This window comes from Scophthalmus maximus, chromosome 16 (assembly GCF_022379125.1).
Source record: "Scophthalmus maximus strain ysfricsl-2021 chromosome 16, ASM2237912v1, whole genome shotgun sequence".
NCBI classification, from domain to species: Eukaryota; Metazoa; Chordata; class Actinopteri; order Pleuronectiformes; family Scophthalmidae; genus Scophthalmus; species Scophthalmus maximus.
In genome coordinates, this window is record NC_061530.1 from 6,620,970 (window position 1) to 6,637,691 (window position 16,722).

A 16,722-nucleotide genomic window follows, 5' to 3' on the forward strand; every position below is an offset into this window, starting at 1 on the left:
GCCGTGACATGTTTTAGATTTCCCCAAGTGTGAGAGGTCAGTGGGGGAACGTTGAGGCCGTGAATGCTGAGATGCCCATCGTCTCTCCTCAGGTGATCTTTCTGGCTAAAGGGCGGGATGCACTGCAGTCGTTCATGATGCCCTTCTACCTGATGAAGGGCTGTGAGGTCAAGCAACCTGTGTTGGGAGCCAATTACATCAAGGGCACCGTCAACTCGGAGCCTGGAGGTAGGCGTACAAGTCGGTGCACGTGCTTGTGGTTATAGTGGTGATTATTCTGCGACTACTAGATTGTTGATTACACGGTAAGTACAGTAGTTTCCTTATTATTGTGTCATTTCTCTGACAGGTGGCTGGGAGGGCAGTGCTACTTACAAGCTCGTCTTTGCTGCTGGAGGAGCCATAGAGTTTGGCCAGTACATGCTGCAGGTCGCAGCTCAGGGTACGATGACAAACCTGTCGTAAACTTCTTAGTATTGCAAAGACATTCTGGCTGGATTGTCTTCTGTCGTTTCTTCGCCTCACTTCTCCTCCGGTCACGTGTCCATCAGCATCCAGAGGCCAGCCGGTGACCCCTGAGTTTGGTGGATGCCCATACATGGCAAACGGAGCCTACGCTTACCCTCCTCCTCCTCCTCCTGCTAACGGGATGTACCCGTCTGCACCTCCACCAGTTTACTCTTACCCCAACCCTCCTCCTGCAGGTAGAAAAATAAATACAGCCCTTGCCACTATTATTTTCTCCACGTCTTCACAGCAGCACTGCTCATTTGCATCTCTGTGTTTCTGCGGCCCAGGTGGATTCTATCCAAGTCCTCCAGCGTTTGACGCCTCCGCGGCCTACATACCTCCACCTCCATATTCTGCTCCTCTGGGCCAGCAGCCACCACATGACCCTGACCTCCCCTCCTCAGCAGCAGGTGAGTCTCTCTGGCCGAGGAGCTCTGTCTAATTTGAACTTGCTAATGGCTCGGGGGCACACAACGTGTTACTGCATTTGTCCGGCTGAATGAAAATGAAATAGTGATGGATCTGAGTTACTCTAGGTATCTTATCTTGGGGACAGGAGAGTCTTAGCTATTGCAATTGTTATCATCTTTAAAGGTGATTGAAGTGATTTAATTTTTCAAGTCTAACTTTTATGTCCTTTAAGTGTTAATAGCACAGTCTACCATCCCTTAGTTCAGTTTAGGTCAGAGCAGTGCAAGAGTTCCCCGTAACAATGCTGTAATGCTTCAGCTTAGTCAACATTTTTTTTTGTGATATTGTGAAGGAATGATTGTATTGTGATATAGCTTTTCAAAATGTTGTTGTCCAAATCAATGATTTAAACTAATTCTTAATTAGAAATAATAAAAATAGTCATTGGGAGTTTGTAATATTTGTCTAAAACACAGCAGTGGACCACAGTCAATTGTATTGAACAACAGTGCATAGAGTTTAAATAACTTGTCAACGAAGCAATGTCATTTACTATAAGCAAACTTTCTACCAGTGAACATGTGAGATGTGTTTAGAAACCCCCAAAAAAGCTAGACTTAATTCTTATCAATACAGTTACATTGACACATCACCTTGCCAAAAATAATAAATTTAAACTTCAAAGGAAAAGTTGAATCGTACCACAGAATAACATTTGTTTGTCGCTCTCTCTCTGCTGACGGCTCCCTCCCATTCCCTTCCCTCCGTCTTACACCACCCATGACCCTTCAGCCTTGATTAGCTCCAGTTATCTCATATATCCAAGGGATTCATAGTAAGATGATGTTTAATTAATGCCCTCCTCCCTTTCCCTCTCTCTCTCTCTCTCTCTCTCTCTCTCTCTCTCTCTCTCTCTCTCTCTCTCTCTCTCTCTCTCTCTCTCTCTCTCTCTCTCTGTCTCCCTCGTCTCTTTCCCAGCGGAGGCCAAAGCGGCTGAGGCAGCAGCAAGTGCCAGCAGTGCCACACTGCCTCGTACACATGTGTACCTGCCACATGTAAGTTGTGTGCCTCATCATACTGCTACACATCTAATGTTGAACTGATTCCTGTACCACCCTGCAGACATATTGGCCTGATACTAGTGTGTCTCCCCCCCCCCAAAAAAAGGTAAATGATGAGCAAATAAGTCAGTCATCTTTTATGCAGGAGCTGTTTTGAATTTTTTCTTTTGTCCCATATGGATGTTTAAACATCGTTATGTTTCTCTTTTTTGCAAAGAACTTATTTTAAAGTTGAGGCCCAAAGAAAGATTTTCTCCAATGCCAATCACAAAAATGATGTCACACATAGCTACAGTTTCAGAGGATTTGGTCTAACAAGGTGCAGCGTGGCCTTTGTAGGCTTCACAGAGCACAAAGGCTGAACCGTTATGGGACGGTCGGGTCTACAGAGGATTTATTTTCGTAAAAAGCTTGTCCTGGCCCTTACCTTGCATCATTAGCTACTTTGAACTGCACTTGCTGCTATCCAGCCACTCGCATAGCTTCTATCCTTTTTCTCTGGCGAATGGAAGGATGCATTTCCCTGCCGGTTCGAAGGAGCCGTAGTTGGACAGTGTGGTCGTGCCGCGACTTCAAATGCAAAACAAGTTTGCGGTGAAACATTGCACTTTTTTGCACTATAACAGCAGCTTGTTTCTACAGCCCTTGTGGATTGTATCACTGTACACTAAATTCCAGTCCACAGCTACACACACTGACACATCTACCAGACTTATTTAACTAGCATGTCCAAGATGTATTTTCTGTCCTCTTGTCCAAACGAGTATTGACATAACGGAGAGAACTGTCCTATATAAATACTTCTGATGTAACCATTTGTTTTCATGCTGTTCGTTGAGGTCTTGCTCAAAGTGGATTACTCTGTAGTGCCGTGCTCTGGAAATGCAAATTTCCTGTCTCTCCGTAGGACAAGCCTCCTCCGTACTCTCCTCCAGAGGAGAAGAAGAAGCAGTAGACCTGCTTAAACTCAACGTCATTCCTCTGTTTCTCCTCTCTCCTACTGGGATCACCTTGGTTCTCCTTCCATTACCTGCGGACCGAAAAGGCCAAACTTTACCTTTTTTTTAACGTCATGCCCTCTCTCATCTTCCCAGTCCCCTTCCAACTAATCCTCTCTGGTGTCATCCGTTTCTCATTCCATCGCTTTCCCACCTTAGCCTAAACCTTTCACATTCCTTGTAACAATCAGCATCTTTCTCCTTAGAAACACCTTTACGTGATGGAAAGTATTAGTAGCATTCTTTGTGAGAGACCAATAGAAATTTGTTCAGGCCGAAAGAGGCTCTGGATTTTGGGACTTTTTTTCAGTGTAGTTGAGGAACACTTTGTAACCTGACCAGCTATTTGAGCAAATGTCCCAAGTAACATTCTGCAACGATCGACGTTGGATTCAGCTTTGTTTGAAGCTCTCTCCTAATTTTCCCTGACTTGTGTTTATTAAACTAAACTGAATCTAATGATGTTGATTGCTTTGCTAACCTATCCAGAGGCAAGCTGAATGCAGTCTTTTATTTTTCTATCATTTGTGTGTGTACAGGCTTTTAATATGTAGACTTTTACAATGAGATATTTTCTCAAGAACACTAACCCGGGGAGATACTTTAGCCTTTGTAAAGACAGCAGCTCGCAGGGCGGCCCGGTCCACCGTGACAAGCGGTGGCAGATGAGAGTGCTGCACAGATTAGAGCAGCGTCGAGCCCCAGCAGTGAAGCTCTGATCCTGGATTAGAGCAGAGAGCGAGGGCGGCCAGGACCCGGAGGGACGTCCCGCCAGGAGGGATTATCTGTGTTGCACAAGAGCAGAGCAACCCAACCCAACGATATCACTTCCTGTTGTCATGCCTCTGAACATTCAAGAAAAATTGGTCAGACTCACCACCAGCCCGCTTCACCTTTCATCCGTCTCACATAGCTTTTAACGTTCATAACAGGACCACCAGAGGACTTCTCTTTGTTTTTTCTTTCTATGGTTGTGATCTTAACTTTCAAAAACATCAGAGGTCCGTCTTTCAGTCTTATCTCTGAGCCTCCACTCTTCCTTACTCTGTGGTCACTAATCTATATACGGTATCTGTGGCACATCCGTGGCTGGTTCTTTTTGCACTTTCAGAATGCTATGCATCGGGCTCCTGTCTGCTCTGTCATGGCTGTGTGTAAAATAACAATAATAAACATCTGTATTTATTTCAAACTAATTTATTGAATAATTCCTGTAAAATGGCTCAAGTACGAAAACAGCACGATCTCAACTAATGCATGTGTGCATTGGATTGCATTTTATTAAATGGATCTTGATTCATGTGGACCAGAGCAGTGTTTTGTCTTTATTTCTACACTGACTATCGCTATCACACGCTGATGGGTGTTCCACTATGAACAACCCACAGTGCATTTAGCAAACTTGACATATTCCAGAGTCAGCAGGAGGAGTTATGTTTTATGACAAAAATGTGTTTTATGACAAAAATGTGCTTTTTGTCCCTTCTCAGAGTCAGTAGTCCTTTTTCTGCACTGTCGCGACTTGTGCAAATCTACAGCAGTTTCCCAAAGACTGGTGCACCATGTACTCAACATCCCAACAGTTGCAGCGAAGTGCTCATGATCCAAAACAAAAAAAGGCTCATTATATTGTCTGTGGGATTTAGCACATTCCATCCCAACACTGTCAGCGTCACAGCTTTCAGAGGGTCCAGTCAGGGTAATTGGTTTGTGCTTCCATGCTTAGGTCCCAAGATGATGATGTGTTGTATTTTCAGTAGTGACTTGCGGCCCTCAGCGTTTTGGTTTCACGTACATCACATCACCTACGACACAGAGGGGGGCGATGAAGTGGCTTATTGTCCTTTGTGCGCTACACATTACCATCGTTCTGTTGACTGAACGATGGTACTGAGTACCGCAAAGAGATGAAACAATAATGGAGGAAAATAAATATGAAAAACAAGTTCATGTATGAACATCATTTTTGGTTTTTCCCCCAAATACCTGTACAGTACTTAACTGCAACTTGGCCTGAACTTAATGAGAAATTTCAAAGTTAGGTTCCAGGAAGAAGGACAGATTTTCAGGTTAAGCTTAATGCTTCCTCAACAAATGGCTTCTTACTACATTACAAAAAATACCCCTCTTTATAATACTTTTTTTTGCGGGTATGAATTTTGTATGTGTGCACTGAAGGGGTTTTGAGTCACTTGTCTGTATGATCCATTATCTATACCGCTTTATCCTTTAAGGGTCAAGGGGGTCAGCTGGAGCCAATCACAGCTGCCATTGGGCGAGAGGCGGGGTTCACCCTGGACAGGTGGCCAGCGTATCGCAGGGCCAAAATAGAGACAAACAACTATTCACACCTACAGTCAATTGTAGAGTTTCCAATTAACCTAACCCCAATCTGCATGTCTTTGGGCTGGAGGAGGAAGCTCGAGAACCCAAAGAGAACCCACACAGACACGTGGAGAACATGCAAACTCCACACAGAAAGGCCCCGGTTGGTTCGAACCAGGATGTGAACCCAGAACCTTCTTGCTAACCACTACAGTACTGTGCAGTCCCTTTTGTGACTGACCACCTGAAATAAATTCCTTTGTTATATTTAAAGGGAAATCAATTTAGTTGTAGTCCAAGTTCACTAATCTGACACTGAGTTGAGGAGATGGGTATTTTCTCCCTGAAAGCGGACATGTATCTGAAGAAAGATGCTATGAAGAAGAACAAATGAAGTTGTTAAGTCCTCCAACTTTCCTTAGCTGTCATTGTGATGTTAGGCGATAATGCAAATAGTCACAATGGACAATGGGGACTGGGGGAGGGACCCTTCACCGTCAGTTCTTCTGCTTCAAACAATGCAGGAAGGCCGACAGAGTGAAAAGAAAACTAAATGGTTCAGGGTGATGCTCTATGTTCATTCAGATACTGTTTCTCCCTTCTCCTCGTCTCTCTTCACGAGTCAGCTCATGTGGAGCAGAGGGTGATGCTGACACCCTCCCCGATCCAGCAGGCCGGGAACAGCTCCTGGGTGAAGGCACAGTGGAAGGCATGGAGCCTGGTCTGCCCGTCTCCATAGTAGGTGAGTGTTCCCGCCTCGTAGTCCAGCAGCATGCCGATGCGCCGGTGCTGTGAGTGGCCCGTCAGAGTCTCCCGTCGGCCGTTGTGCCAGGCGCTGAGCTGATGCTCGTCTAGCTGCAAGCTCCACGACAGCTCATTCATGCCGACCATGCACCGCTTGCCTTTCTCCTTCCTGGGGATGGCCTCATAGGTCACCTGATAAGAGGAGGGGGGAGGGGGGGTTAATTTGTGCCTGTTTAATAACATTGTCATTGTGAGGAGCGACTGTTAAGCTGTTTTCAGCCATGAAGTCTGCAAAATTGTGCAAAGGTTGTCCGGAGGTTTCCGTTCACGTACGACAAATGCAGCAGGAGATTGTTCTAGCCAGACGTGTTCACAACAGCAGGATAATCTCCGGAGCATTCAGTGGTGTCTGTGTAGAGCAGGCACCACTGAATGCTCGATGCGGAAAAACATCGGTTTCGATTACAGTCATCAACGCCACTGCTACTCGCTCGCTGTGAATCCACTGGAGATTCTCATTCTGTTTACTCACATGGGCTCACTCTGACATTTTCCCTAGATCATACTAGGGGGCTGGGAGGTGAAACTTGTCTGGAGCAACATCTGCGGACATTTGCATTCTAGCCTGGCGTAGCCGGACTAATACCCGAATGCACATTAGTCTTGGACCTCTCGGTTCATTTTCGTGTTACCAACGGATGCGGACCAAAATGTGACGTCTGTTTAGCAACGCAAAAATGTCAACAGACCAGAGCAGAGAAGAGATATGTCTGTGATGATGATTCCACAATGTGTGTGAACGAGTGATGCTGTTTTTGTGGGAGAAATGTGAAAATATCAGGTATTAAGTCAAATGATCGTTCATCAGCGGCCCTGGTTGTTTACAAAAGTCACTTCCGTCTGCGTCGTGGTATAAATCCTGCCCATTATCAGATAATCAGTTGTGATTGGACTTCCCAATGTGAGGGATTCAGACCATAGTCCGGCAGAGCAAATGAATTGAGCTCCCAGAATTCATCTGGGCCAAGGTTAGAGAAGTTCAGGACTTTGGTCAGAAAGCAGCTTCAGTTTTGTTTAAATTGCTGCAAACGTGATCAATTGTCGCTTTCTTACGCAGAAACCCCAGTTAGGTACTCTTACTGTTATCTTCAGATACTGTGCTAAATAATTGTAATTTGTATGGAGTATGTGTTTACCCCGAGGTAGGCCCAGGGCTTGGACACCTCCAGCTCCCAGTAGTGCTGTCCTCGGGTGAAGCCCTGAAAGCAGAGCACCTGCCAGGTGTAATCGAAGCGGGCTTCATGAACCGGGACTGGCCGTGGCCCGGAGGAAAGGTGCTCTGCCCTTCGGTTCTCTTGGGACAGAAACAGGTGCCCGTTGGCCGTGCGGGGGTCGAAGGTCAGCGAGCATCGGTCTGTAACGAATGAGAAGCAGGGACCGAATCAGAAGATACTTCTTCTCCTAGCGATTCCCTCTTGGGGACACCATTTGAGCTTATTTCACTGCTGAACTTTTGTAAACGACTTTTAATCAAAAGAACCAGAGAACAGTCTGAAGACAAGAAGTCGGACAAGACTTACAAGCGCTGAGGCCCTCCTTACCACCTGGGTGGCATGGGGCAGCTGGACTGGGAACCACAGCTCCAACAGGCCTCTTTTCCTGTGGGGAACCTGGAGACCAGTGACACAAGAATGAGAACAAACAGAACTGAAGACTGAGCTGCGTTTCTCCAGAACATCATCCCTGAGGGCAGGTTTACCTTCTTTCTCCTGAGCCACTGCCGTGCTCACAGCTTTCTCCAGGTCCTCACACACCAGCTTGGAGACCCGGGACAGCACTTCGGTGACGCCGTTTAATCGATCCTGAAGGTTCGTCGTAACATCAGTGGGAATGTCCTTTAGACGTGGAACTTCTACGAGCATCGATTCCTGCAAAGGGACACGGTGTGCATTTCAAAGAGGGCGTCATTGATTTAGAATTTGCCATTAATGCAAAAAATATCTGAGTAAAGTAACTTTCTGTAAAAGCCACACAGCAGAGCTGGGAGATGAGATTTAATGTGTGGGGGGGATTTAAGTTTTCAGTATTTGAGTGTATTTGTTTTTTCTAGGTCATATAATGCCTACACTTGCTTGGCCGTTATCCACACATCTGTTCTGCCATAAGGGGCAAAATCCAAAACACACATTCAACCAACACCTACATTTTCTTTACTTTCATCTGGGGTCGTTTTAAGCTGTCAACTGCACTGATCACACACATACTTTCCCTTTCTCTTCATAGAGGTGACTTGGAGGGAAAACATGATGGCGCGACAACCAATGTCTACGTAAACAACAACAACAAAAAAAAATTCTGAAGGTTTCACAGCTGGACGACAAGGTTGGAATGTGATAAGGCTGAGATGACCTTACACATTTGTATTTTTTACTACCTTTGTTACTGTAGGTTCTCCCACACGTTTGAAAGGGGAGGGTGGGGCAAGGGGTATTCAGCTGGCTGCAATTCGCAACTCGCCACTAGATGCCACTAAATCCTACACACTGAATTTTTAGGTTTATGATAAAATGATTAACTCCCCATGTTGGATGTGGTCGATTCGATATTCAGTCTTAACCCACTGTGACTTCGGATTCTGGTATTGTGGCAAAACAGTCTGTGAATTTCACGTGACGTTAAACTTTTCAGATTCAGAGCATTCAGAGCACTTGGTTTTGGTTAAGAAAAAACTATTGATGCAGCTGAGTGGTTTGTAACGTCTGTCTAAACTGAAGCTGCTTTCAGACATGCACTGAATTACGGACATTGGGGCATTGCAACTAACGATTATTTTCATCGATTAATCTGTCGATTATTTCCTCGATTAGTTGTTGTTGTCAATAAAATGGCATAAAATGGTTAAAAAAAAAATGTTGAATTGTGTTTCCCGAACCCCAAGATGATGTTTTGTTTTGTCCACACACCAAAGATATTTCGATCACTGTCGTAGAGGAGCAAAGAAAACAGAAAATATTCACATTGAAGAAGCTGAAATCAGAGAATTTTGACTATTTCTTCATAGACTCCATTTAACTCCGTTAAATGTCCAGACATTTAACGGAGTTCACGTCCGTAAATGGCTCATTTTGAAATCAACGTATTTGTCATGTTGCGAGTACTTTTCTTTAAGAACGAGAAGTACTTTGTTCCCAAATGTCAAAATTAGAGGAAAGAAACTAAATGAGCACATTCTGACGTTCCCACAGCAGGAGGGCGACAAAGAGACAGAGGGATTCAGCTCTGCTACACACACGGCTATAACATCATCTTTTTTTAGTGGGCCCTTGTCTTCTACTTTCCTGTGTCCCTTCTTCATGTAACATAAAAGAAACTACCCTGTGCATTGTAGTCCCACGCTGACTAAATTGCACAAGTATAAAGTTGGCAGCTCAAACCTTGATGAGGTCAGTATCGGAGAGGTTATGCAGAGATGCGATGTGGTCCTGGCTCTCTCGGAGTCTCTGTGAATGCTCCCCAAGCTCAGTCAGCCGCGCCTCCGCCTCGACAATGGCAGCCTCTCTCTGCTCGTCGATGAAGAGCTCCGTGGCCTCCTGCTTCTCAGTCAGAATTTTCATCAGGGTGGAGAACTTGACATTGACCCAGGACGACGTCTGTTGAAGAGTCACCTGTCGATGGAAAACACAGAATTTACTGCTCTGAAATTTGGGAACAAGTGGTGAATAGTGTCTCACTTCATTTCTTTGTTTAGGTCCCTTTTATCTAACTACATAAAATGTTTCATAAGTTGAATTGTCTTTTTTTTAAAGCTGCAGTTTTGTCAGTTAAAGGGGCAGTAAGTGATTTTGGAGAAAGCCTGTTTCTCCCTTTGTTTTTGCACTCAACTCAGTCTTCAACTTGAACTCTGTCAAAAACGGCAAAGAGTATAACCAAAATCTCCCAAGCTATGTATTTTCCTTCCTCTATAAACCCTTCCGTCTCTTTGGCCTTTCAGATACCTTTCTGTCATATTGGCCAAGCCAGTTTGTTTGAAGCATAGTGAAGCCTTAAGGCTACTTTTCACATAATATTAACCTTTTTTATGATTAGCTGTATCTGCCATTTTTCAAGCCGATTTGCCGACGAGATAATTTCATTTTAAAATATGCCACTTTGGCTCTGATGCAGCCTCAGTCACCACTCTCTGGACTTTAGCAATTTCCCGTACACTTTTTTTGGTTAAGGTCACATTGAAAGGGTCTGTGAATTAAACATGCTTTAAGGCATTTCAATCACTTCTAATTTTAACTTTATAAAACTACAGGAAACTATTTTATTTATTTGTTTGTTTGTTCATTTGTTCAAATGAATAACAATGCTGCTGATAGCTCCCTGCACTCTGTGTTAAGGTCATGTTGAAAGGTTATGTGGATAAAAGATGTGCTTTAAGGCATTTCAACAAAGTTTTCAATTAATAGTTTGTGTTATTCTAAATGTTGACACCTTTTGACACTGTTTTACTGCAGACAAATATTGGTTCCAAATATTGTTTAGAATAGAAATAATCGGTATCTGCTAGGAAAAACCCATGTCGGTCGACCCCTAACACGCGTATACCTGGAGCTTACCTTAGCTTGACTGATATTCTCAGCCAAGTGATTTATACTTTTCTTTGTCTCCTCCATGAGCTTCCCCACCTCGTTGCTCTTCCTTTCCAGCAGCAGCTGTAAAGAAAACAACATCACACTGAGACAATAGGCTTTGAATAGTAAGAATCACACCACAATTTGAAAAGTAGACTGTGTCATGTCTGGGCTCACTATTCACGTTATACTCTCTCAGATGAGCAATATCTGGCGGTGGCCTTGTGTTACTGTACCTCTTGATTTTCCCTTTCCGCCTCCAACAAGACCTTCTCATGGGCTGCGCACTCTGAGATGCCACACTCGCAGCACACCGACATTTTATCCTGCCTGCAGTAATAAACCAGGGGCTTTTTGTGGCGATCGCACAGGAGCATGGCCCTCGCCCCTTCGCTCCCCCTCACCAACGACTCTCTGCAGGAGGGGCCGCCGCTGGTCGCGGCCTCGGTGAGGACCGACAGGGACACGTTGCGCTTGAGGACGGGCCTGGTGTCGAAGCCCTGGTTGCAGATGGGGCACTGGGGTCCGATGTCCGCCTTGCTCTTGGTGTCCCAGTGGGTGGTGATGCACTTCTTGCAGAAGGTGTGGCCGCAGGGGATGGTCACGGGGATCCAGAAGCGCTCCATGCATATGACACAGCTCAGGTTGAGATTCTGAGACTCCATCTCTGAAGACGGACCGGACACCTCTGTGAGGAAAAAGAGGGAAACATATCAGGCTGAAGGTCCATGAACACATCACCATATCACATCCTGTCTGTATTGAGATGTTTATGACACATGTGTAAGCTTTTCATGTAGAAATCATTCATGCAATAGGCAAAGACACTCAAATTTGCTCTATTTTTTTGGTCATAAGACTTGGCAGCAACAAAGCCACGGCCGAGCACCCATACAAGGCTCAGTGTAACGTCACACACTGACGGCCGGGTGGAGGCAGGAGCTAGCGTTAGCCTTGAGTCAGGTCAGCTCACGGTGGCTCGGTCTCCAGGGGACAAATGCCGGTCGACGTGTTGGAACGCTCTGGCTATGTCACATTTTCACTGTCGCCAAACACACAAACAGCACGATATATATACATATATATAAATATATTTGTTCTCTCTCTTACCAATTCAACGGGTACATTCAAAAGCGTAGCATCTGACAGTGAACACTGAATCTCGTCGGATGAAGCTTCCCTGATGACGACAAACGCAACAAAAGTGACGCCTTCACGCGCCGTCGGGAAAATGGACAAGCGCACAGAAACGACCCAACCATACTACTGTGTAATAATACACTAACAACGTGTGTTGTATTATAAATTTGTATCAATAATATTTACTGCTTGCTTATTTGCTGCATTGTTCCTCACGCAAATATTCCAATGTCCAACAGTCACTAATGATAATTCACAAAAACAAAAATATATAAGTGTATATATTTAATTTCTCTACGATAGAAATGCTCTAAAAATGGCCTGAAATGTGTGATATGAAATGAAAGTATGATTATACTTGTGCAAGTTAAAATAATATACAGTATGGGGTCAAAAAGTCTGCGACTGAGAGTCTGAATAAGGAATACAGAAAACAACCAAGACAAAGTGAACGGACTCGTTTTGCTCCTCTCGGCCACCGTACATTCGGGAGGGGAAAAAAGCGTTTCAGTCCAAGATGGCGCTGCGCACTGTTTGCACCACTGCCTTGCGGACCGGGACAGATTTAGGGGTCAACAATGCGAGGGCGTTTGCCACAACAGGTATCGTGCTATTGATTAATTTGCATATTGGTAAATGATGCTGTGGATTTGGTGTGATTTGGCATGAACAAGCGTGTATGTCCTTCTACATTAGTTTGAAGCAGATGCCCGTTACATGCGGTCATCATCTGCCTGTCGTCGGACAAACTCAACAGAGAAATGTAATAACTCAATGTGAACTTGGTGGATGGACCGAGCTAAAGGGATAAAGAGACCCAGCTTCAGAATCATACACCAGAAGAGACAAATATTATCACACACACACACGCACACACACACGCACACACACACACACGCACACACACACACACACACTCACTCAGTCAGTCAGTCAGTCAGTAGGTCAGTCAGTCCCTCCCTCCCTCCCGTTTTAAGATCATCATGAAAGGAAGAACATTTAGAAAAAAAAATCAGTACAAGAATTCTTGGAAATATCAGACCCAATGCAAAAAATGCATATATTTATGATCAAATAACAAATGGAAATAAGTCAAATTGCACAAATTATAAATGCACCAATTCAAATCCTCTGACAATGTGGTCACTGTAAAGTGTGTGCAGATAGCTTAGACAAATGCTACAACTTTAAATCACAACAATAATGCATAACGGCAGAATTAAACAGAAACGACATTTGCCATTTAACTCACTCAACTCTTTTGCACGTGACAGCGTTCCTCTGTAGGCGGAGACCTCCGCTCGGTCCGATGCCGCATGATGGGATCGACGTCGGAAACCTGGAGTCGTTAGAGAAGTACCGCAGCTACACTCGGTACCTCAGGCAAGCTGAGGAGGCGAAGACCAAACCTGTCTGGTGGAAGACCTACAGGGGCTACGTGGAAAAGGCCGATCCCGATCATGGTGAGGAATCGAGGAGGAGGAGTGCGTTGACAATGATTCCGCTGGTGGCGTGAACATGTCATGGGCAAAAATGGTTGGGCAGGGGGTTTTATTTTATGTTTGTGGCAGTTCAATCTTCTGCGAGTCCACAGCGTCACAGAGTTTTGCTTGGTTACAGGTGCACAACACTTGGACATTGGTTTTCCATTCTATCGAGCCTGCAGGACCAAAGAAGTGAGGGAGCGACGGCAAGTGATTAAGGACAACAAGAGGAACGCTGAGCTGGAGAGGGCTTTGCGATTGCGCACTTGTAAGCGCACACACTTGCTCGCAAATTCCGTTTTGAATCAGTGAGTAAAGCAAATAAGATTGGTCAACTTTTTGTATATTCCGTTTACCGCAGTTAAGATCCCTCTGGATCGAGTGCAGGAGACCTGGGAGAAGAGCAGCGGTCCGTTCCATATAAAGAGACTGGCAGAACACTTCGGCGTCTTCAGAGATCTCTTCCCCATGGCCTATTTTCTACCCCAAGTGTCACTTCACATCTCCTATAGCCAGGACAACAGTGGTCAAGTGCATCATGGGAATCGGCTGACACCTACAGAGGTACGTTAGAAGAATTGGAAGTTTAACAGTGTTTTAGTGCAGCTTTTCTAAAGGTCAGCTGAAGCTTTCCCTTTGCCTCTTCTAACACATAATTCCCTCTCTACATTAATTATAGTATTATATTTATGTGTCCCACAACTCTTTTGTTCTGACCTGTTCTGGCCTTTTTTTCCCCTTTTCATTTAGGCAGCATCTGCCCCTCAGATCAGCTTTGATGCGGACGAGGACTCCCTGTGGACCCTTCTGCTCACGTGTCCAGGTCAGTCTCATCTGGACAACAACATCAGCTTCCATGGGAGGCCCCATTTCATAAAATCATGTGGATTATCACCAGCATATACCGACTGTGTTAAATAATCTCCACACTTTTTCAGATGAGCATCTTCAGGATAATGAGGCAGAATACGTCCACTGGCTAGTGTAAGTATATGTGTGCATGTTTTTTTCCCAAAGCCCTGGTCCCCAAGTGGTGGGTTGCAGTCCACTTTCGGTCAGCGGGCTCACTGTGTGTGGATCACGAGCATTTGGGCAAAAGCTTTTATTTTGAAGTACCATTTCTGGCGTCCTCACAGCCAGCGGTACTCCCAACGTGCCAACCGTACAGGCCTATCTGTGGCCGGGTTGGTCATGTGACCCTCGTCTTGTTTGTGCTTGGTTCAGGCCTTATCAGAGTCAAATCAACTACAATATTCAAACTGTACAAATCAGTTATTCAAGTTGAAATCATGACTTGGAAAATCAAGCAGATGGCAACTGTCAACCAACTGTCCTGACTGGTCCCGTGGCATGAACCGTCCCAAGTTATTGGTATCTTTCCCATCTATCCCATATCACGTGATTTGCAGCATAAAACTGGTAAACACAACACATACACAGAATATGTTCAACATGGTTTCTTTACACACCCCTGAAAAAAACCCACATATTGTACAGTGAAACCCAGCTAGAAATAGCTGTATTCTGTTCTTTTCATCAGGCATATGTAAGTACACATCGTAACTCATGACGGCACCGTCATGTCGCAAGGCTTCTTATGTAATTGAGCTCGACGCAGTTGTACTTGAGCTTTTTGGGGTTTCCTTGTTTGGTAATTTCTTCCAACAAAAAGGAAAAGGCATTTCTTAACCAAGTCTTTTAATTAATTTCTGGCAATGTTTCCCTACATAAGTGTGTGCGCACAAACACCCGTTTGGACATAGTGGAGTCTGCACGCTGGAATCGAATGAATCAAAATAAACAGAGTGCCGACCACAGGACTTTTAACAGAATAACCAAACCCCTTATTATAGGAGCATCTCACTCACATTACCTGCTTCTGTCAACCAGTAAAATCAAAATATATATGAAAATGAAAATTTGTGCAAATTTGTTTTGGTCATACGTGGTGATCATGGTGTCTTTGCAGGGGGAACATACCAGGCGGAGCGGTGCAGGCAGGAGAGGAGCTGTGCCACTACCTGCCCCCCTTCCCCGCCAGAGGAACGGGCTTCCACCGCTACATTTACGTCCTCTTCAAGCAGGAGGGGCCCGTCAACTTCAGGGAGGACGCCAGGCTGTCGCCATGGTGAGCAGTACTAAAGGAAGATGAAATTCCAAGTATTTTTGTGTTTTTGTTGTTTGAGATAATTTACGTAGACGTGGATCACTTTCATGTCTTTGTATCTCCATGAAATGAGTCTACAGCCGGCGGCTTGCTAGCTTAGCATAACATTTACAGAGGAGGGGGAAACCAAAAGCCTGGCACTGTCCTCCAGTTAGGAAGGAGTGTAGAAGAGCTGCGAGGTGGATTTCATCACCTTGGGACAAAGGCACTCTTATATGTAACAGACATTAACTTGTGTGTTAGTCTACGTCAGGTGTAGAAACATGCACTGAGTATGTGCTGCCTCTCCTCCGCAGCCATTCTCTGGTGGATCGAACATTTAAGACGGTGGATTTCTACAGAAAGCATCAGGACAACATGACCCCTGCAGGCCTGGCCTTCTTCCAGAGCCAGTGGGACGAATCCGTCACCCACACCTTCCACAACACACTCGGTGAGTCGCGGCGACGCCCACAAACACGCACACTGCAGCTAGTTAGATCACGTGACATTTCACAAAGCGCACGCGTAAAGATTTCTCTATCATTCCTAGATGTTGGTAAACTAATAATGGCGTGTGTCTGTTTTCGTATTCTCTCCCCGCAGACATGAAGGAGCCGGTGTTTGAGTTCATCCGGCCCCCAGTGTACCACCCTCTGCAGGTCAAATACCCCCACCAGCAGCCCCTGCGCTACCTGGACCGATACAGAAATGGAAAGGAGCACACCTATGGAATATACTGATTATGTAACACATACTCTCAACACCTTTTCTTCCAAATGTGGGATTATGTTTGGCATATTTATGTGATAATAATAAAACATTTTCTTCGACTGTTATGAGGTGCCATGATTTTTTTTTCTTTCTCTGCCAGGGAGCTTATGTTTTTGATCCTGTTTAATACAAATCAAATTTCAATTAAATTTGGTAGAAAGTTAGGAAGTGAAAGGACAAGTTACTCATCAGTAATGGAGCATGTATTTATCAAACTGCAAATCAATATTATCTGAGTGAAAGAAAAGTGAAAATACATCCCATTTACCCCCAATTGGAGCCGCTGTAATTTATATTTTTAATAATATCAACATATCAAATGTCATCTTCACTCAGTCATTAAACAGGGTTCATGTGCAGAATGGAATTTGATTTTAATAATTTTGCAGGTCTGGATAAGTATGGGAAAAATCAAAAGAGCGTATGGAAAAATATTATCTAGTCTAGTGAATCATTTCCCCAAGGTCGCCATAGCAACAAACTCTGTACCTGCCACTGCCACTACGATAT

General features: G+C 44.7%; 3 protein-coding genes across 12 annotated transcripts in view; 2 read left to right on the forward strand and 1 right to left on the reverse strand.

Annotated features, from left to right (window-relative positions):
* Window positions 1-4,291, forward strand: part of wbp2 (WW domain binding protein 2) — a 10,842-nt gene extending 6,551 nt beyond the window's left edge. For all 10 annotated transcript variants that reach the window (XM_035612592.2, XM_035612596.2, XM_035612598.2 and 7 more), the window contains 6 exons: window positions 93-228; window positions 350-442; window positions 552-704; window positions 798-920; window positions 1,900-1,976; window positions 2,890-4,291. In XM_035612592.2, coding sequence (XP_035468485.1) covers window positions 93-228; window positions 350-442; window positions 552-704; window positions 798-920; window positions 1,900-1,976; window positions 2,890-2,937 — 630 coding nt within the window. In that variant the 3' untranslated portion in view covers window positions 2,938-4,291. The remainder of the gene's footprint in view (window positions 1-92; window positions 229-349; window positions 443-551; window positions 705-797; window positions 921-1,899; window positions 1,977-2,889) is intronic.
* A 1,090-nt stretch (window positions 4,292-5,381) lies between these two features.
* On the reverse strand, window positions 5,382-11,904 carry trim65 (tripartite motif containing 65). Its single transcript, XM_035613433.2, has 8 exons — window positions 11,779-11,904; window positions 10,905-11,356; window positions 10,654-10,749; window positions 9,484-9,714; window positions 7,809-7,977; window positions 7,630-7,719; window positions 7,246-7,463; window positions 5,382-6,241 (listed from the first exon to the last, which is right to left on the reverse strand). The coding sequence occupies exons 2-8, from the start codon at window positions 11,331-11,333 to the stop codon at window positions 5,933-5,935; spliced, it is 1,542 nt and encodes a 513-aa protein (XP_035469326.1). The 5' UTR covers window positions 11,334-11,356; window positions 11,779-11,904; the 3' UTR covers window positions 5,382-5,932.
* A 359-nt stretch (window positions 11,905-12,263) lies between these two features.
* mrpl38 (mitochondrial ribosomal protein L38) lies at window positions 12,264-16,277 on the forward strand. The gene is made up of 9 exons (XM_035613435.1): window positions 12,264-12,410; window positions 13,083-13,271; window positions 13,429-13,560; window positions 13,654-13,856; window positions 14,043-14,115; window positions 14,231-14,276; window positions 15,262-15,420; window positions 15,756-15,892; window positions 16,045-16,277. The coding sequence occupies exons 1-9, from the start codon at window positions 12,326-12,328 to the stop codon at window positions 16,179-16,181; spliced, it is 1,161 nt and encodes a 386-aa protein (XP_035469328.1). The 5' UTR covers window positions 12,264-12,325; the 3' UTR covers window positions 16,182-16,277.
* Window positions 16,278-16,722: the final 445 nt, after the last annotated feature.

Excerpts from the sequence above, each read along its gene's own strand:
- trim65 (XM_035613433.2), bottom strand. The coding sequence starts at position 11,333 with ATGGAGTCTCAGAATCTCAACCTGAGCTGTGTCATATGCATGGAGCGC. Across the intron at positions 9,715-10,653 it reads AGAATATCAGTCAAGCTAAG|GTGACTCTTCAACAGACGTC; the intron begins GTAAGCTCCAGG and ends TTCCATCGACAG. Across the intron at positions 6,242-7,245 it reads AGCCCTGGGCCTACCTCGGG|GTGACCTATGAGGCCATCCC; the intron begins GTAAACACATAC and ends TCCTCTTATCAG.
- mrpl38 (XM_035613435.1), top strand. The coding sequence starts at position 12,326 with ATGGCGCTGCGCACTGTTTGCACCACTGCCTTGCGGACCGGGACAGAT. Across the intron at positions 12,411-13,082 it reads GAGGGCGTTTGCCACAACAG|CGTTCCTCTGTAGGCGGAGA; the intron begins GTATCGTGCTAT and ends TGCACGTGACAG. Across the intron at positions 15,893-16,044 it reads CACCTTCCACAACACACTCG|ACATGAAGGAGCCGGTGTTT; the intron begins GTGAGTCGCGGC and ends CTCTCCCCGCAG.